The following is a 21,672-nucleotide window of genomic DNA, read 5'->3' on the forward strand; positions in this document are numbered from 1 at the left end:
AAAATTTAATAAATGTAACTCTTGCAGTCAGCGCTGCAGTTCAGCCTCTGCTTCAGCGGGGTGCTGTAACTGTAGTCAGCTGGCCAGCTTAATAAAGGCTCTTAAATTTGAATTCTGAGTCGGTGGTCTATCTCGCTGAGTCAACCCATAACACCAAGACTCAAACTATAGGAGAACATTTATTTGGAACATCACAGAGGGCGAAGAAGTAATTTGTAGAAGAAATGGGCTCAGGAAACAAGTTATAGAGGCAAAGGGAGTGAGAAAGCTAATGGTACTGTGCCTGGGGGGATGGGGAGAGGGAAGGGGAAGGTGCGGCAGCTTTTGGGATGGAAAGCTTACTGGGTCCTTTGTCCTAAGGGTTTTAAGGGTGGAGATATTAGGGGAGGTCCTGGGGGAAGATCTCAGTAGAATATTCGGCAGTTTTCCAGGTGTGACTTTTCAGGTCCCACTGATTGATTGGTTGGTGCAGGGCAGGGGGTCATTATCCAATGCAAATGGTCCTGAGGTAAGCTGTGGGGTTACTGGCCTGGTTTTGCTTCTTTTCTGGTCCTGGAGCTGAAATACAACAGAGGCCTAGATGTTATCTCTAGGGAGGAAAGGTCAGGGGGTCCAAACCGCAGGACCAGTGATAAGCTAGTGGAGGAAAGGCCACCATGGGGGTGAGGCCCCACCCTACAATTGCTAGGCCCCCAGGGCTTTCTGCCCTGGTGATCTTCTGTACCTGGCCCATCGTCCTTGCTCTGCTCCTGTCTGTCTAACTGCCGACCACACTGGGCTGGGAACTTGTTTTATCCTTTAAAAGGGGGCTTGAAGAGTATACTAATCCCTACTTTCCAGGGTCGTTGTTGGGAATAAGAAATGATAAATGCACCTGGCCCAGTGACTTGCCCATATTAGGTGCTGAAGACACAGGAGCTATTATTTCTCCTGTCTCTCTGCTTTCTCGGTCCCTCTGCTTTGTTTTTTTTTTTTGTCTCTCTGCTCTTTCCTCCCCGGTAAAAGCATTGTGGTAGGGACCAGGCACTGATAAGGGCCTGTGGTTGCTTGAGACTTCCTGACCTCCTATTAAAATGACCTAGAGAGGGACTTTCAGGCAAGGGCAAAGAAATCCTGGAAATGTGGCTGTTATCCTATGGATTCAGCTCCACCGGAATCTTAGCAATGCCTGGCTGAGAGGGAGTCTCAGGCAGTTGAGAACCCTATTCTTAGAGGTCTGGTGTCTGGAAGACTAGAAGAGCCTTTCTGTCTCCACAGTTCTTCGAACTCCTCCTTCTTCCCCCACCCATTCTTTCACCCTCACCTTCCTTCCTTGTCTCTTGCTACAACATGCCCCCAGCTCCATTCTCCTCGGCTTTTAGTCTCCACCTTGAGAAGACATTGTGACCTCGCTGTCCCTGCTGGTGTCTTCCTGTTACCATGGAGAGCTAGGAGGGTGGATATGATTCCCGTCGCCAGCCTTGCTTTTTCCTTTCCCCGTTCCTCTCTTTGTAGACAGCTCCTAACCCCAATCCCTTTCGCCCTCCCCTGGTGAGTTAGTTTAAAGCCGAATGAATAGGTGACCAAGCAGAGCACTTGCTAGCCTCTCTATGGGATGGGAAAAGGGGAATTGAAATTGACTCGAGTTATATACCTGCTGGGGCTGGAGACTGAGAGAAGCTGCTGGGAGGGGCAAGACCAGTGCTCTCCGCCCAGTGTCCCGCCCCACCCCACCCCACCCCCTCCTTTCTCCCTCCCTGGGCCCAGCCACACCCTTTTCCATCTCCTCCCACTTTTGACTCTCCTCTGGCAGACGTCTGTCCCTTTTAAGGAACTCCACCCTCACGGTGGTCACACCTCTCTTCTGGGTGTAACCGGCTAGAGACAGAGTCACCCCACCCACTCCAGTTGCCCAGCTAGCACTTCAAGATCTCCCCAGTGGGGCAGCCGGGTGCTTCCAAGAAATGTCTCCCCAGGAGTTGGGGCCATTTTCGCTGAAGCCCCTGCCCTGGGCTGGGGATGCCTCTCTATGTTTCCACCAATTGTAGGCATGTGCCCCTCCTCTCTTTCTCTTTAGGAAGGCGCTGGGGTGTGGGGTGGCCAAGGCTGCAGTCAAGATTCCTGTCCTGAACTAGTCCTCCCTCGTCCGCCTCAACTTTGTATTCAAGTATTGCTTTGGGGTCTGGGTTGGTTTTCTTAGGTCCAAGCCCGGGCCCTCTCTTCCAGGGTATGTGGAGTGCAGAGGATGGGTGGAGAGTGGGCTTGGCCGGAACTGAATTGGTGGAGGTGAAAGGGGAACCGAGGATCCTCAGCTTTGGCCACTTCGACCCAGCGAACCCACTTTATTTTTAGCCGAGGGAAAGAGCCGCATGGGCAGCAGGGGGGGGGGATTCTTTTTAGGAAGTCTGCTTTGCTGGCCCCCCGATTTGGGATTGGATGCTTGAGAGCTTTGTTTCCCTGGTTGCGAGGGTGACCCAGCTGAGTCTGAATTGACTCCCTCTGCCCCGGCCCTCCTCCCCATTTTCCAGCCAGGAGGAAAAGGGGAGGTGGGGGCCCAGCAAGAGAAGGCGAGAGCGAGTCGCTGGCAGACAGGGGCGGGTGTGAAGGAAACAGCTGTCTTGCGATCAGCTGAGAAGTATGAGCCTCGGGGAGGACGGTATGAGGTCCGGAAACATCAGGAGTCCCCAGCTAGTGACATGGGCGGTAAGTGACTCTGGGATTAGAACACACTCGCTCCCATCTCCTCTGTCGAGATTCAGCCCCATCCCCACTTCTGTTCTTTAGGTTTTAGCAGAGGGGGGAGGGCATAGGTGGGTTGGGGAGGAAGGGCACAAAAACTATGTGGAACCGAATGAAACTCAAGAGAAAATGACTTTGCTAAAGGGCTGAGCAAAGAAGGGATAGATGGGAAGGTTGGGGAGCCTCATGGGAGAAATGAAGGTGTGTGTGTGTAGAGGGCGGCGGGGCGGGGGGGGGGGGGGAGGTGGAGGGGAATGGATGGCTTTGTCTAACTTAGTCCGCCTGGGCTCGGCACTCTCATTTCTCCTTAAGCAGTGAGGTTTGTCTTTGACTTAACCCAGCCCAGCCAAAGTTGCAGCCAGCGAGTACAGGGTTCAGAAGGCCAGCACTCTCAAGTAACCCCCCCTAAGCAGTAACAGGTACCCAGAGATGCTTCTGAAAGGAAGGAGAAGGGGGAAGTGAGTTAAGGTTTGAGTGTAGGCTATTGGGGACGTTGAGCTGGCTGGTGAAGTCCCGGAGGCAGCCTGGGGGAGGAGCTGCTTTGGGCGTGCCTTCGCAGCGGTTCTCAACCTGTGGGTCGCGACCCCTTTGGGGGTCGAACGACCCTTTCACAGGGGTCGCCTAAGACCATCGGAAAATACATATATAATTACATATTGTTTTTGTGATTAATCACTATGCTTTAATTATGTTCAATGTGTAACAATGAAAATACATCCTGCATATCAGATATTTACATTAGGATTCATAATAGTAGCAAAATTACAGTTATGAAATAGCCACGAAAATAATTTTATGGTTGGAGGTCACCACAACATGAGGAACTGTATTAAAGGGTCGCAGCATTAGGAAGGTTGAGAACCACTGCAAGGGAGGCCCGAGCTTGGCCTGAGGTGGAAACCTACCCCCTGCCCTACCTAGCTCTTTAAATCGTGGCCAAGGTGGTTGGTTCCTCAGTAGGTATAATATTGAACCAAATTGCTGTACCAAATCGACTTGCAGTGATTACTTGGAAGAAGTCTGTGTGTGTGTGTGTGTGTGTGTGTGTGTGTGTGTGTGTGTGTGTGTGTTTAACTCAGTGAATTTGGGGGGAATTAAATCACAAAATAAATAAAGTTTATTCTTTGGAAAAATAAATCCAAACAGATGGTCAAAGGGACAATCCTTTATTTCCTTTGGTATTATTTAGCACCTGTCTGATGTCACTCAGGCTGATGATAACTAGGCAAAGAGAATAATCTTTAAGTTTGGGTTGGAAACTAATGGAAACTATGATGGCTTGGAGCAGCAGACATAACTGCTTTCAAACTAACATCACCACTTACTTGCTGCATTACCCTGGACATTGCTTTACTCCTTTAGAGAATGTGGATTAATAAGCTTATCTCAAAAGAAGTTTGGACAGACTAAATTCCCTGATGTATGTAACAGAGGCTGCCTGCTACTCCGTGTACTAGTATATCTTTGTTTCACTTCCTTTTCTTACTCAGCTTGCCACTCTCCTCTCTGGCACACTGCTGATAGAATTAGTGCTTTGCTATCTTTAAAACACCTTCCAGGTGGGGTGAAAGGAGACCTCACAAGATTGAATTCGCTTGCCCAAAGGCTGAAGTTAGAGCACGGGTTTTATTTACTTGTGATTTAACATTGTTCCCTCTGGACTTTAGCACCTCCTAGAGAAAGGTCCACCAGTCTGCCTTTCCCCTCATTCTTCAGGCAACTTAAACAGGATGATATAACCAACAGGTCATTTGGACGACAGAAACCAGTGACTCACAAATGACCTCATCCCGTTCTTCAGAATTTTTTTTGGTGACAACAGAGAATGGCCTGGGAGCAGGGTCTTCAGGTTAGCTTGAAGGGCCGATAGGCAGGAAACATAGGAAGAACAGAAATATAAACTTAGCAAAAGTGACACATGTATCCGAAAACCAAACCAGATAATGGCTCTATTTTCAGAGCTCAGGGGAGCTATAGGTCCCTCTTGTTTAGGCTTCCAGGATACATTGGAAAGAAAATTTGGGAGAAAACATGAACTAGCACACTACCACCCTCTACCTCCCACCCCTGTCATTCTAGTATATGTATGTCTGAGATGAAGCCCTTATTGGTATAGCTAACCGAATTCCAATAATCAAGCCACCAAGCTTAGTCATCTTCCATCTCTCTAGGTTGCATGTGCCTAGCAGTGAGGGAGAACAACCATTTATTCTTTCTCTTTCTGGCAGGGGCGGTATAGTAAACCCTCGATTTGCAGACCTCGATTTAACAGAGTTTGAATTTAACGGACATGTTTTCTGGTCTGTATGTCATATGTGAAAATTAACACCCTGTTAATTTTAAAATACTTTTAACCAAGACTTGCTTATAATTAAATTATCAGGTTATTTTTTTGTCGCGAATTCACTTATTTTTTAAAAATATTTTTATTGCTTTTAGAGAGAGGAAGGGAGAGGGAGAGAGAGAGAAACATTGATGAGAGAGAAACATTAATCGGCTGCCTCCTCCATGCCCCCCACTGGGGATCTAGCTGGAAACCTGGGCATGTGCCCTGACAGGCAATCAAACCATGATCTCCTGATTTATGGGCTGGTGCTCAACCACTGAACCACACCGGCCAGGCAATTCACTGTTATTTTTAACAAATTTTAGCGAATAGGCCATATGTTGGAAAAAACACTAGTAATTTTGCCAACATAAATAAGTATTACATACCCACAACTATCGTCTACATATTTAAATCTAATAGTCACTGTTGGTAAACAATGTTCAGTGAATGATTAGCATATGATCACACCTCATCAAGAGTGGTAATTGGTTCTGTTATCTCCTGGCGTGACTTTCTTCTGCACCAGTTTTAAGGCATGCAGGGAAGATGTTCCCACATGTGCTAAGCCACATCCCAGCCTATGCATTTGTTTATTCACGGTGATGGCAAATGCAGGCATTGACTAGACCTATTCAGTATAAATTTAAAATTACTATAATGCATATAGAAAACTTTTCTGTGAAACTAAACTTTTTATACATACTTAATTTTAATTATACAAATGTGTGTACAAATGTGTGTAATAAGTCAAAACAGGTAAACTAAACTAATTTGTCAATTTGTTAGCATATGCATCTGGAAAACCTACTTGATTATATAACAGACTTTCAGCTTTAACAGGCACCTCCTTGTTAGTCCGTTATATTGAGGTTTTACTGTATTATTATTTGACACATTTCTATATTTACCCTTACCTTGAGTTGGTTATAGTTTATTGCCTCACTTAAATTGATGAATAATGAGAAGATTGCCTTTGGATATATAATTTATTTAGCAAATAGGTGTTGGCATACTATGTGTTAGGCACTGAGAAATTTGATTAAAACTCATTTTATATTTCTTTTATCTTACATGTCTTCTTTTTGCCTCCCCATTCAAACCCCAATCGTCCTTTAAGTCCTATTACAGTCCTTTGCATGTGCATCAAACCTTCCTTATTTCCTCAGCTATTTCTTAGAAATTGTACATCACTGTCTGGTCTGCTCAGTTGATACTTATCATAGAACTAGGGGCCGCCTCTGCCTTGGCCCCTGCCATCATAGCTTCGTCCAGAAGGTTGTCCGGAAGGATGTCCGGTGTAATTAGCATTTATGCTTTTATTATTATAGATATACTTACTTTTATGTACTTATTTTCATGATTTTTTCTTAAAACAGTATTTATAGATTTCCTTCATTATTAATTTCAAATTAAATGCTATTTCTATGAAAATTTCCCTGATTCTTGCTTATAGAAACAAACCTTTTGGAGTTTCCATTTCCCTTTGCTTGCATTATCTGGAACCTCTGCTACACTGTTCCCTGTATTACAGTACTTTGTGTACATATATAATTACATTGTCATATTAGGCTCATTAGTTTATCAAAGACAATGTGAGACCTTGTTTGACTTTTTGATTTTCATATAATACTGTTTTCAATTTGGGTTTTATATCTGAAGTTGGGTTTCTGATGTATTTATTATCGCCAGCTTAGCTTTATCATCTAGCCTCCGTTTTCTCACCTCTAAAATGATATGGTAATTTGTGATCACAAAGAATGTAAGTAAAACACATTGGACCCAGTTCCTGACTTCCATTACATATTTTATAAGTGGAAGTTGTCTTCATTTTTGTTACTTTAAGTAACTTATTTAAATGTTGCTTGTGTGTTTGGAGAAGAGGAAGGTAGGTTAGTGGGATAGGAAGCTGGATTTAAATGTAACATGCTAGGTACTTTGTACGATAAACTTAAAGATATTAACTGCACACTTATACAAAATAGGTATAATATGAACAAACCAAACTCTGGGATTATTAAACACTTTAAATTAAGGAGCTATAACCTAAGTCTAGAGCCAGATTCATGTATTTGATATCAATACAGGTATCAAATATCTAGCATTTTGCCTTTTTTTGTAACCTCAATCTCATCATGTCTAAAACAGAATATGTCATTACCTCTAGACTCTTGCTCCACCCCTCATTCAAGACTTTTCCTTTTTACTTCCCTGGTTCTACAACTTACCATCATCATAATCTCTGCACTTGCCTTTTTTCGTCCATGAATTGAGAAAATAGTAGAAATTACCTCATAGGGTTGCAATAAAGAAATAAAGTATTAATTTTTAAAAGCACTTAGAAGAATGCATGACAGTATAGAAAGCAGTGGGGAAATATGGCTGTTGTGGTTCTCTTACTCCATACTCAAAATGCTAGCATTAGTCCTAGCTGGTTTGGTTCAGTGGATAGAGCATTGGCCTGTGGACTGAAAGGTCCTGGGTTCAATTCTGGTCAAGGGCACATGCCCGGGTTGTGGGTTCGATCCCCAGTAGGGGGCGTGCAGGAGGCAGCTGATCAATGATTCTCTGTCATCATTGATGTTTCCATCTCTCTCTTCCTCTCCCTTCCTCTCTGAAATCAACAAAACTATATTTAAAAGAAATGCTAGCATTAGCTTTGCCCTCTTCCTCAGTTTCCTTATCTACTTAGTAGCCAAGGGCTCTTGTTAAAACTTTCATTTAAAAGTGTATTTTAAATTGGTAATGAATTCCACACTGCTCAAAATTAAAAATATGCAAAAGTATATACAATGAAGTGTTTGCCTCTCTGAGTTATGTGTTGATTAGGAATCCTTCCATGGGCATTTTATGTATATCAAACAAATGAGTCTATGTATACATATATACTCCCCATTGCCTTTTATACAAAGATAGTAACACACTCTGCATATCATTTTACACCTTACTTTGTCTACTTAAAATATACTTAGGAGCCCTTTCCATATATGTATGTAAAGAAATACCTCATGCTTTTGTATGACTGCATAGTTTTTCACAATATGGAGGAGTCATAATTCATTTAAACAGTCTCCTATTGAGTGACTTTTATTATCCCCAAGTCAACTTTATCATTTAGCCTTCACTCTCACTCGCTGGGGCCCTGTCCATTCACCTTTCTACTTTTGGGCGTGCTCAATGTAAGAACCGCCCCTTCGCCATCTTGGCCAATGGGAAGACTCCCCAGTGCTCCCTGACAGCCTATGGTAGTGAGGGGGTTGCTGCTAGACCTGCCCTACGGAAGCCTGGAGATGTAACAGCCCTCACTCAGCTTTCCTCTTCAATGCACATCAGCAAAGGGGGACCACTTGGAGTCTCGGGACACCCCTGTTTGGCTCCCTGCGCGCGCAGTGTCTTCTGGGCCACTCTCACACTGCCGCCCCGCCCCTCATAAGTGGCGAGTCAGGCCTCCGCTCCAACTGACGGCTGTCTACATTTGTTCTTTTAACAGAACACAGTAAGTACTCAGTGTTGGAAATTATTGTTCTTTGATCACCATTCTGTTGTTAACCTCATGTAGAGTAATGTCGATGCTGCTGAAGGTTTTCCCAGAGATCCATCTCAAAACTACTCTCTGAAAAATATACAGTTAAACTATCTGGCGCTGGCCGGATTGGCTCAGTGGTTACAGTGTCCGGCCCTCTGACCGAAGTGTCTCAGATTCCATTCAACGGTCAACGGTCAACGGTTAACGGTCAACTGTCAATGGCACACACTGTCGTAGCAGGAGCAGATTCAATTGCTGCCCCCAACCTGAACGCTAGTGAGAGGCAACCAATCAATGTGTCTCTCTCACGTGGATAGTTCTCTCTCTCTCTCTCTCTCTCTCTCTCTCTCTCCCTATTCCCCTCCCTTCACTCTCTTTAAAAATCAATGGAAAAAATACCCTCACTCTGGTGAGGATTAAAAAAAAAATACGGTCTGAAAATATCTGTGTATTCATTCTTTCTATTATTTTAAAAAACTTTTAAGATTTATCTTTATTGTTGAAAGTATTACATATGTCCCTTTTTCCCCATTGACCCCCTCCACCACACCTGCCCCCCTTTCACCACCCTATTGTCTGTGACCATGGGCTACACATATATGCATACAAGTTCTTCGATCATTTCAATCACTTCGCACCGACCCGCCCTGCCCCACCCCGCCCCACCCCTCCTTCCCCCTGAGATTCCCCAGTCTGTGCCATGCTTCCAGGCCTCTGGATCTATTTGGTTCAGGTTTTTAAAATTTTTTATTGTTGAAAGTATTACATATATCCTCCTTCCTCCCCCATTGAACCCCTCCAATTTGCCACGCCCCGCCCCCCTCCCATGCCTTCACCACCCTATTGTCTATGTCCATAGGTTATGCAAATATACATAGGAGATCTTTGGGTGATCACCCACCCACCCACCCACCTTTCTCCACCTCCCCTTTGAGATTCCAAAGTCTGTTCCATGCTTCCATGTCTCTGGATTCACTCCATTCATCCGTTTATTCTGTTCATTAGATGCCACATTAGTGAGATCCTGTGATATTTATCTTTCTCTGACTGGCTTATTTCACTTAGCATAATGCTCTCCAGGTCCATCCATACTTTTGCAAATGGTAAGAATTCCTTCTTTTTTTAAAAATATATTTTATTGATTTTTTACAGAGAGGAAGGGAGAAGTATAGAGAGTTAGAAACATCGATGAGAGAGAAACATCGATCAGCTGCCTCCTGCACACCCCCCACTGGGGATGTGCCCGCAACCAAGGTACATGCCCTTGACCGGAATCGAACTTGGGACCTTTCAGTCCGCAGGCCGATGCTCTATCCACTGAGCCAAACCAGTTAGGGCAGAATTCCTTCTTTTTACAGCAGTGTAGTATTCCATTATGTACCACTGTTTTTAATCCACTCATCTGCTGATGGGCACTTAGGCTGTTTCCAAATCTGAGCTATGGTGAATTGTGCTGCTATGAACATAGGGGTGCATATATCCTTTCTGATTGGTGTATCGGGATTCTTAAGATATATTTCTAGAAGTGGGATCACAGGGTCAAATGGCAGTTCCATATTTATTTTTTTGAGGAAACTCCATTCTGTTTTCATAATGGCTGCACCAGACTGCACTCCCACCAACAGTGTATGAGGGTTCCCTTTTCTCCACATCCTCGCTAGCACTTGTCATTTATTGATGATAACCATTCTGACAGGTGTGAGGTGATAGCTCATTGTTGTTTTAATTTGCATCTCTCAGATGATTAGTGACTTTGAGCATTTTATCATATGTCTCTCAGCCCTCTGTATGTCCACTTTGGAGAAGTGTCTATTTAGGTCCTTTGCCCATTTTTTAAATTGCATTGTTTTCCTTTTGTTAAGTTTTATGAGTTCCTTATATATTTTGGAAATTAAGCCCTTATCAGATGTATCATTGGCAAATATGTTCTCCCATACAGTGGGCTTTCTTTTCATTTTGTTGAAGGTTTCTTTTGCTGCGCAGAAACTTTTTAGTTTGATGTAGTCCCATTTGTTTATTTTCTTCTTTGTTTCCCTTGCCCTAGGACAGTGGTCGGCAAACTCATTAGCCAACAGAGCCAAATATCAACAGTACAACGATTGAAATTTTTTTTGAAAGCCAAATTTTTTAAACTTAAACTATATAGGTAGGTACATTGTTATTAACTTAATTAGGGGACTCCTAAGCTGGCCTTTGCTAAAAACGTCCTCAATCTGAGGGGTCGACCTCAGCAAACGTACCCCCACTTCTTCTAACACCACTTCTTCAAAATAGACTTGCTCAGGCCGAAAACCGACTTCTGCGCATGGGCCATGAAGTTTCAATCGCACTGTACGTGCGTGCCCGCAGGTGGTATTTTGTGGAAGAGGCACACTCAAGGGGCCAAAGAGCCACATGTGGCTCACGAGCTGCTGTTTGCCGACCACTGCCCTAGGAGATGTATCGGCAAACATGTTGCTATGACAGATGTCTGAGATTTTGCTGCCTATGGTTTCTTCTAGGATTTTTATGGCTTCATGACTTACATTTAAGTCTTTTATCCATTTTGAGTTTATTCTTGTGTATGGTTTAAGTTGGTGGTCTAGTTTCATTTTGTGCATGTACCTGTCTAATTTTCCCAACACCATTTACTGAAGAGACTGTCTTGACTCCATCATATGCTCTTGCCTCCTTTGTCAAATATTAATTGAGCTTTTGGCATGCTCAGTGTAAGAACCTCCCCTTTTCTCCACATCCAATGGCTTGGGTTGATTTCTGGGTTCTCTGTTCTGTCCCATTCATCTATATGCCTGTTCTTGTGCCAGTATCATGCTGTTTTGCCTACAGTGGCTTTGTAGTATAACCTGATATCTGGTGTTGTGATCCCTCCAACTTTGTTCTTTCTCAAGATTGCTGTGGCTACTTGGGGTCTTTTTTGGTTCCATATAAATGTTTGGAGTGTTTGTTCTAGATCTGTGAAATATGCCATTGGTATTTTAATGTTATGTTGAGGTGTGACCCCTCTATTCCCACTTTCCTGAGAGTTTGTATGAAAAAAGGGTGTTGGATTTTGTCGAATACTTTCTCTGTGTCAATTGATATGATCATGTGATTTTTGTTTTTCAATTTGTTTTTGTGATATATCACATTTATTGATTTGCGAATATTGTACCAGCCTTGCATCCCCGGAATAAGTCCCATTTGGTCATGGTGTCTGATCTTTTTAAAGTATTGCTGGATTCGATTTGCTAATATTTTGTTAAGGATTTTAGCATCTGTGTTCATCAGGGATATTGGCCTGTAATCCTCTTTCTTTGTAGTGTCTTTGATTTTGGAATTAGGCTAATGCTGGCCATGTAAAAAGTGCTTGGAAGTGTTCCTTCCTCTGAGATTTTTTGGAATAGTTTGAGGAGGATAGGTTTAGCTCTTCTTTGAATGCTTGGTAAAACTCTCCTTCTAGTTCTTTTTTTAAAAAAGCATGTTTTTATTGATTTCAGAGAGGAAGGGATAGGGAGAGAGAGAGAGAAAAACATCAATGATGAGAGAGAATCATTGATCGGCTGCCTCCTGCACACCCCCCACTGAGGATCCAGCCCAAAACTCAGGCATGTGCCCTGACTGGGTATTGAACCGTGACCTCCTGGTTCATAGGTTGACGCTCAACCACTGAGCCACACTGGCTGGGCTCTAGTTCTTTAATAACCTTTTTCAAATATTAAAAACACAGGTAATGTGTTTTTAAAAACTGCATATAATCTCAAAACCCTAAAACGTTGATTTTCATTTTTTAACAGTTTCAGCATTTCTTATAGTCAGTGGCTGAAAGTGACCTATACTTCTCAATATCTTTCTAAATGATTGGTGTGTTGTCTTTAATCTTGTTTTTCGTTTAGTAGACAGTTTTTTATTTTCTTTTTTATTACATTTATTAGGGTGACATTGGTTAATAAAACTATATAGGTTTCATGTGTACAATTCTATAATACATCATTTCTATATTGCATTGTGTGTTCACCACTCAAAGACAAGTCTCCTTCTGTCACCATATATTGACCCCCTTTACCCTTTGTTACCTCCACACACCCCTCTTCTCCTCTGGTAACCACCATACTGCTATCTGTGTCTATGAGTTTTTGTTTGTTTGTTCATTTGTTGCTTTCAGTTTTATATCCCACATGTGAGTGAAATCACATGGTTCTTGACTTTTTCTGTCTGACATTTCACTTAGCATGACATTCTCAAGCTCTATCCATGTTGTCACAAATGGCAGTATTTAACCTTTTCTCTGGCTGAGCAGCATTCCATTGTGTATATGTACCACACCTTCTTGATCCAATCATCTATGGAAGGACACTTTGGTTATTTCCTTTTTAAAAATATTTGATTGTTTTTTTACAGAGAAGAAGGGAGAGGGATAGAGAGAAACATCGATGAGAGAGAAACATCAATCAGCTGTCTCCTGCACACTCCCCACTGGGGATGTGCCCGCAACCAAGGTACTTGCCCTTGACCGGAATCGAACCTGGGACCCTTCAGTCCACAGGCCGACGCTCTATCCACTGAGCCAAACCGGTTAAGGCAGTTATTTTCTGAGTAGACAGTTTTTTAGAAAGAAGGTGCTCATCAAATTTGCAATATTAGAAAGTAGTAAGGGAGCACTTGTAATTTGAGTTGGAAGATAAAGGTTCCAGTTCTGATTTCGTCACTTCTAAACTATGTGACCTGAGCTTCCAAGTTCATTATCTGTGAAATGGGAATGGTATATGAGCACTATTTTCCTGTTGTAAAGCTGTGTAGATGCACATGAGGGATGATTATTTGTGTTGTCCACATGTTCTATCTTGTTAAGATACTAGGTACCTTCTTAGGTCTGTGTCAGGGTTCCCAATGCTCTGCATTCTTTTGAAGTTGTGGGCCCCAGTGACTCTGCTGTGCTTTCCTCCTTAAAGGTTTAACTTCTTGATTCATCCCTAGACATTTTTTTTTCCTCTCAGGGCTGGCCAAAGGGTGAGATGCATTCTTATTAGCCAGCCACCTGCTCCTGTCCCTTAGAAGCACTGTTCACTTTCATATAACAAGCAGATCACTATGGAAAATGTGTAACAAAATAACCTTAGGAACATGACAAATGTAATATAACATTAGCAATTTTCTGTGGTCATGGTCCTTGTAATATGATGTGTGAAGTTATGCATATATTAGACATTGACCCCCTGTGGAAGGGGTTCAATCTTCCTTCCTATCTCCTCCTTTATTTCCTCTTTCAGTACCCTGTACATTAGGAGAAGGACCAGAAAGTCTGGTTTCCAGACACAAAGGCTTGAAGAGCCATACCAGGCAGAATAATGGTTATTATCTCAGTAGGTTATTTGCATTTCTGAAGCTCTCCTGCCTGTGTGATTCCATCTGCAGAGCTCAAGACAAATACCTTAACCCCCTTTGGGTATTTCCTCACCACTTTCCTCACAGATTCTGTGCAGCTGTCTGGTTCTAGACACTTAAGAGCAGCAGCTCCAACTTTAGAGAAAAGTAAAAGGCTTTTAAATTCCTTTAAAAAAAACAACAACCCTGAGCTTTCTTTAAAACCATTCTGTTGGCCCCAGTTTTTAAAATTTTAGCTGGCTAAAATATTAAATAAAACATTTTTAAAAGAGAAGGTTATACACATTTCTGATAGCTTTCTCTATATCCATTCCTACCAATATTTAGAGTGTTGTCCATGGTTATCTAATGGCAACTCCAATTGACTATCTTTTGGGTGAATGTGCAGTTAGCAAAAATGGTTGAGACATTCCTGACTGTCAGCTTATGCCATTTGACTAATATACTTAAAAAAATTTTATATTGATTTCAGAGAGCAAGGGGGAGGGAGAGAGAGAAACATCAATGATGAGAGAGAATCATTGATTGGCTGCCTCCTGAACACCCCCCACTGGGGATTGAGCCTGCAACCTGAGCATGTGCCCTGACTGGGAATCGAACCTCCTGGTTCATAGGTTGACATCCAACCACTGAGCATGCCGGCCGGGCTGACTAATATCCTTTAAAAAATATATATTTTTTTATTGATTTCAGAGAGAAAGGGAGAGGGAAAGAGAGATAGAAACATCAATGATGAGAGAAAATCATTGATTGGCTGCCTCCTGAACACCCTCCACTGGGGATTGAGCCAGCAGCTGAGACATAAGCCCTTGACTGGAATTGAACCCGGGACCCTTCAGTCCACAGGCTGACACTCTATCCACTGAGTCAAACCAGCTAGGGCAATGACTAATATACTTTTAATGCAGTTTGGACAGGAAGTATTTTTCAGACTCCTTGATTATTGCTATTTTAAATATAATATTATTGATTATTATAGTATACTAGAGGCCCAGTGCATGGATTCGTGCACATTGAAAGTAAATTAATTAGAAGGTGGCCAGTGGGGTGGGACTGGGTGAGATGGGCTGGACATGCCCTGGAGCCAACCTCCCTCGGTCCCTCTCCCAGCCACCTGGGGCGGTGCCGGGGGCTCGAAGGGCATCTGCTGAGTAAGCAGAATCCCTCCGACAGGTGGGGTCCCTCGGCCTGGCCTGCAGGGATCGAACCAAAACTGGCAGTCTGACATCCCCCGAGGGGTCCCAGTGTGTGAAAGGACACTGCAAAGTTGCTGTTGCTTGGCAGCTCCTGCATCGAGTGTCTGCCCCCTGGTGGTCAGTGCACATCACAGCTACCAGTCGGAGCGTCTGCCTCCTGGTGGTCAGTGTGCATCCTAACTACCAGTTGGACGGTCACTTTGGCTTATATATATATAGATTGTTGTTATTAAATAACCTTCCTTATTCCTATGATCATTCATTCATTGGACAATTGGACATTAGCACACTACATGGAGGAGATACTCTGCTAAAAATCTGGGACACAGAGAGGAACAAGAGTAGGTATCTACTGAGGAGCTCACCTGATGTTGCCTCTTTGTACAAGATACTATAAACACTTGAACACATATTAACTTGATAAGTACAACAACCCTATGAGCTGGTACTATTATTGTTCTCATTTTGCAGATGGGAAAACAGACACAGAGGTGTGGAAAAACTTACCCAGAGTCTTACCGTTAAGAAGTTGCAGAGTCGGGATGTGACCCTAGATGCTCAGTCCAGATCCCACATGTTTTTACCACACTTGGGTTGCACTGTGGGAGAATGGACTAAAAGGGGAAGTGACTGGGAAAAGATGAAGGGCTAGGTTTAAGAGATAGTTCTTCGGTAAAATTTATTGCAGCTGATAACCAATTGGCTGGAGATAGAGAGAGAGGAGTCAAAAGTAACTGGCCCTTAGGTTTTTAGATTGAGACGGGGTTGATGGTGGTGCTATAAATTGAGATTATAAATATAAGAGGAAGAGAAGGTTTGTGAGCACACTGAGCTTATGAAAGAACTATTTGATGCCTAGGAGATACCCTTCTGGGCCAGACCTACACATGGCCATCAACAATAATAATGGGGGTGACTTTAATAATTAATTATATTGAGAACTTTTCATATGCAAAGAAGTACATTTGCATGTACTAATTCATGGAATTCTCACATTAAACCTATTAAATCAGTATCATAATCCCTTTCCTTGGCAGGTGAAGAAACTGAGGTTCAATAGGGGCTAAATAGGTTATCAAAGTCACTTTGCTCCCTCAACCCTGCTGTCTCATAATCCACAGGAATTGAGGAAGACCAGATAGGAGATGGCTCTTATCTAATAAGTTGCCCCAGATAGGACTAATGAGGCCTAATTGAAGAATATGTGAATGGAGAAGAAGAATGGAATTCTCTTCACTCTCCTCCAGATTTTTTCTGGCAGCAACCAAGCAAGTGCTCCTGACTTCATGGTGCCCTCCTCTGGATTATATGAGAGTTATCTGACCTAACATTCTCTTTTTACTGTTGTACCTCCTTTTTCACTCCTCCTTGAAATCACAATAAACTACCGTCTCTGGCACATCATACTTCAGAGTTAATTGCATGTCAGACATCTCTCATACATAACCCTGTCTAATTTTCTTTTATTCTTTTCTATTCTTGTCTAACTCCTGTACTCGAGAAAACACGCTTCCTCATTCCCCTTTTCTGTCACACATCAAAAACCTTGGGAAAGGTATTGAACACCTACCACGTGCCAGGCACTGTCCTAAACCCTTGAAATACATCACTGGAAGAAACATCAGAGATGAAAATCTCTTCCTGCAAAGAACCTACAGTCTAATGGAAAATACAGTTTTCTGCATCTGACTTCTGTGCTAATTCTTTACTACACATCTTCCTCCATGAACCCCACCCCCACCCCCAAGAGACTTCTCAGATGCCTTAGGACTTTGCAGAGAACAGTTTGAACATTTTAAATTCTAGACGGAGAAGTTAAAGCTTAGAAAGAAAAAGGCCTTGACAAAGATTATGGGATGTGATTCGTGGGCATTTAACTCCCAGGTCAGTGCTCTCTGCTGTATTTGCTGACTCTCCATATCTGGTTGACTCAGATCAAAAACTGATAACAACTTGCCTACTATAACTTCTAACACAGTAATTATGCAGAGATGATTTGGTGAATGATGGGTGTATATGTGAGCAGTTCTACTCATATACTTGGAACAAAGAAAAGAAAATCTATGTACTTTGAGAGTAAATTGGTGATATTTTAAATTGTTAAAATTCTCCAAACTCTTGATGGTGTCTCAGAAGTTTTCTCACAATCCCAATAGAAGATTCTTTGTCTATTATTGCCACTCAATTGGGACTTGTTACCTCCATTCCTGACTTTCAATAAATAAAAGAATTGTGTTTAGAATTATATTTTACTTTGTGTGTGGTCGTATTATAATTTTCTATTCCTGCTAATTGTGCATTTGTTGTATATTAACTGCATTTGGCCTTAAATGGCTATTGTGAAGTGACCTGTAAATGAACATTTCTATAGGTAAATGTATTTGATGAGCAAAGCAATTAACTGATTTAGGGACAACCTTTTGAAATGCAACCAGATCATAAATGAGGAAACTAATTGTAATTGACTTGGAGACACTTAGCGAAATCTGAAATCTGACCAATTAAGTCATAAGCAAGCTGTGGATTCATCTACCTCGCCCTGTGCTTTCCTCTCTAGTGAGATTAGACTGTAAATAGATCAAAGGAAATCTGGTAAAAGAGATGCTGGTATGTGCTTCTGGTGGGGATGATTGTGATGGTGCAGGGCAGCTGAATGAGGCCACCAAGTATCTTTGTTTCGTAGGAGGAAAATCTATCTAACGGGGAAATAAAAGATTGCTCATATTAACTCCACCTGGCTTGTATGTTAAAGAGAGGTAGAAAGAGAAAATATTCCTTGAGAGAATTGATGCTGATGTGTAAACAAGTTCACTAGGGTAAATATCCATACAGGAGCATGGGACTCCTTAGAACAGTGATGGTGAACCTTTTGAGCTCGGCGTGTCAGCATTTTGAAAAACCCTAACTTAACTCTGGTGCCGTGTCACATATAGAAATTTTTTGATATTTGCAACCATAGTAAAACAAAGACTTATATTTTTGATATTTATTTTATATATTTAAATGCCATTTAACAAAGAAAAATCAACCAAAAAAATGAGTTCACGTGTCACCTCTGACACGCGTGTCATAGGTTCGCCCTCACTGCCTTAGAATGAGAGCTAGGCCAGGAAGGGGAGCATTCTGGAAACTATGTAGCTATGCTGATATTCCTATGGTGGGTTGGAGAGATTCGAAGAAACAGATTCACATGCATACAGAATTTGAGGGGAGTGGGCAGCTCATATTATTGGGGACAAGCCAGGGCCATCTTGATGAACATAATATATAAATTAGAATGTTGTCCAAATGCTGACTTCTCAGTATCTAGTAAATCTTGAGAAATCATGTTAATAAAAACACAAACAGGTGTAACCAAGAATAAATGATGTATTGTATGTGTATATAGTGGGTCAGATCCTATTTTAAAATTATCTTTCTCTTGTCTCTTTTCCAGATATGGATCAATTCATAAACAACTTGAAGGCCCAGCTTAATTCAGAAGGTAGCTCAATGCATGTATTCAAACAGGTCAGTTATCAGGAAAAAGAGATACTAATATTGTGCCGTAATACTGTTGAGTGCCTCATAATCATTATCGAGCTGAAGATCATTTTTCTTTCTGACAACATATTGAGGACTGAGAAGGGATGAAGAAGGGAGGTTTGTAAGAAGTACCTGAATGCTCAGTCTTCAGATTCAAATAGGGAGTAGATCTGGCCTTAAAGAAACATAGTCTCTGGGATCAAGGCAATAGGGGCAAGATTGGTATAAAACAGCAATCATTTATCTAGCACTATTCCATATTTCAGGCACCCTGAGATTAAATGCATTGTCTTATTTAATCTTCATAATAACTCTGTTGGGTAGTATATTAGTAAGAGTTCTCTCAATCTCTCTCCCTTTCTCTCTCTCTCTCTCTCTCTCTCTCTCGATATAGATAGATATATAGATATAGATGAATTTTGTTTTATATATATAAATATATCTATCTATCTATTATCATCTATTTATCTAAAGAGAAAGAAAAAATATTTTAAGGAATTGGCTCTCATTATTGTGGAATCTTGGTGAATCCAAAATCTAATGGGTAGGCTGGCAGGCTGGAGAGCCAAGGCAAAGTTGAAGTTTGAGTTCAAGGGCAGTCTGCTGGAAGAATTCTTTCTTGCTTGAAGGAGGTCAGTCTATCTATTAAGGCCTTCAAGTGGTTGGATGATGCCAACCCACATTATGAAGGGTGATCTGCTTTACTCAAAGTCTGTTGCTTTAAATATTAATCCCAACCCAAAACACACCTTCACTGAAACATTCAGAATAACATTTGACCAAATATCTTGGCACTGTGGCCCAGCCAAATTGACACATAAAATTAACCATCACAGATAGGTATTCTTAATGTTCCAATTTTACAGATAAGAAAATTGTGAACTTGGATGTCCCCACAGCAAGGATTCAAAACAGATTGTGTTTTTGTTGTTGTTGTTCATCCTTACCCGAGGATATTTTTTCCATTGCTTTTCAGAGAGAGAGTGGGAGAGAGAAAAAGAGAGAGAGAAACATCAATGTGAGAAAGACATATAGATTGGCTGCCTCTGGCACATGGCCCATTGAAGCCAGAGATTAAACTTGAAACCCAGGTACATGCCCTTGACCAGGAATTGAACTCCCCACCCTTCTAAGCACGGGCTGATGCTCCAACCACTGAACAATACCAGCCAGGGCAAAACAGATTATGTTTTTTATAGCCAAGCACTCTATGTTAGATGTGGAAGTCCCATTTTGCTCATGGTTAAGTTCTAAAGTTGTTGCATATGTGAAACCCAAATACAATCAAAGTTACCCTTAAAAATCTCTTAAATTGCTTATAAAATTAAGTATATAGTTTTATATATCCAGTACAGATCTTTTTTTACTTTTGTAAAATATATTTTTATTGATTTTCTAGAGAAAGGGAGAAAGAGAGAGAGATAGAAACATCAATGATGAGAGAGAATCATTGATCTGCTGCCTCCTGCACGTGCCCTCTGGGAATCAAGCCCACAATCTGGGCATGTGCCCTGATCGGGAATCGAACTATGACCTCCTGGTTCATAGGTCCCTGCTCAACCACTGAGCCATCCAGCTTGGCCAGATCCCTTTTGTGAAAGTCACCAGATAACATATCTGGCTTATGAAAATATTTTTAATCATTAATTATTTTGCCCTTGGTGTACAATTGAATTTGTTTAAGTTGCATGTACATATGATGCCTTTGTACTATTTTAATGGTATTTGTAGCTGTGGCCATTTGGGGACTATTAGCATATAAACATTTGCTAATTATTCCTAAACATCTGCTGTTTGCTGGCTCTTAGTCATAGTTAATACTAAAAGGAAGCTGAGCCCTGATGGACTGAAGGGCCCGGGTTTCATTCAGGTCAAAGACACATACCTGATACCTAGGTTTCAGGCTCGATCCCTCAACCTACCAGCAACCAATTGATGTGTCTCTCTCACATCGATGTTTTCCTCTCTCCCCTCCCCACCCCCTTCCTCTTTAAAAATCAATGGGAAAATATCCTTGGGTGAGGATTTTAAAAAAGGGGGGCAGCTGAGTGAAAGTGTTAGAGAAAAATCTATTCAACTTGTAATAAAAAATAGTGAAATGTTGTCAAGCATGCATGCATAACTACCTTATTTTCAAATCTCTGTACACCTAAGTACAGTTTGAAAAATGTTTTTCGATGTGCTGTTTAAGTATATTAAGGTTCCAGAATTTGAAGCACTTTGAAATTGGTTCAATGTGTATAAATTCTGGATAGTACATGATCTAAGCACTTGTTTTTTTGTTTCTTGTCATTTCCAAGATACCTTGGTTGTAGTACAGCAAAGGTGCTTATGGTACATGGCCACAGAACACTGGTCAGGCCCCAGGGGACAAAGACCCAGAGCTTGTATTCTATAACAAGACTGTGCTGGCCACATCCTAGTGGGCAGAAGCCTCCTGGTTTGGTCCATTGTATGATTTGTTTATGTCATGAGGTAGGATTGATGGGTGGCTCTCTAGCTCAGTACATACATGCTGCTCCCCCTTCTTCAAATTCTTACATCACCAATGAATGAGCACTTGGTTGTCACCTGCCCTTTGTTTCTTTCTGATTATTTCCTGAAAGTACAATTTCTTGGACCAAGTGTATGAGCAGCTTTAGAGTTCATATTGTAGTATATATGTCTCCCCCCTCCAATTTATTACTTTTAACATTTTGGCATATATTTTCACATTTTCATTCTCTCTCTCTCTCTCTCTCTCTCTCTCTCTCTCTCTCTCCTCATTTCTTACCTTTGAAAGCAATTTGCATCAAGGAACTTCACCCCTAAATAATTCAGTATGCGCCCTAGCTGCTTTGGTTCAGTAGATAGAGCGTCAGCCTGTGGACTGAAGAGTCCCAGGTTCGATTTCGGTCAAGGGCACATGCCTGGGTTGCTGCTTGATCCCCAGTAGGGGGCGTGCAGGAGGCAGCCAACCAATGATTCTCTCTCCTCATTGATGTTTCTATTTCCTCTCTCCCTTTCCCTTCCTCTCTGAA

At 41.9% G+C, this 21,672-nt stretch overlaps 1 protein-coding gene across 3 annotated transcripts in view; it reads left to right on the plus strand.

Annotated features, from left to right (window-relative positions):
* Positions 1 to 21,672, plus strand: part of KLF8 (Kruppel like factor 8) — a 76,298-nt gene that overhangs the window by 38,419 nt on the left and 16,207 nt on the right. For 2 of the 3 annotated variants that reach the window (XM_006096155.3, XM_006096153.3), the window contains exon 2: positions 18,564 to 18,637. In XM_006096155.3, the coding sequence (XP_006096217.1) occupies positions 18,566 to 18,637 (72 nt within the window). In that variant the 5' untranslated portion in view covers positions 18,564 to 18,565. Of the gene's footprint in view, positions 1 to 1,933; positions 2,683 to 18,563; positions 18,638 to 21,672 lie in introns of those variants that run through there. The other variant, XM_006096154.3, reaches the window with a different exon arrangement.

This window comes from Myotis lucifugus, unplaced genomic scaffold, assembly GCF_000147115.1.
Source record: "Myotis lucifugus unplaced genomic scaffold, Myoluc2.0 scaffold_169, whole genome shotgun sequence".
Classification (NCBI taxonomy): Eukaryota; Metazoa; Chordata; class Mammalia; order Chiroptera; family Vespertilionidae; genus Myotis; species Myotis lucifugus.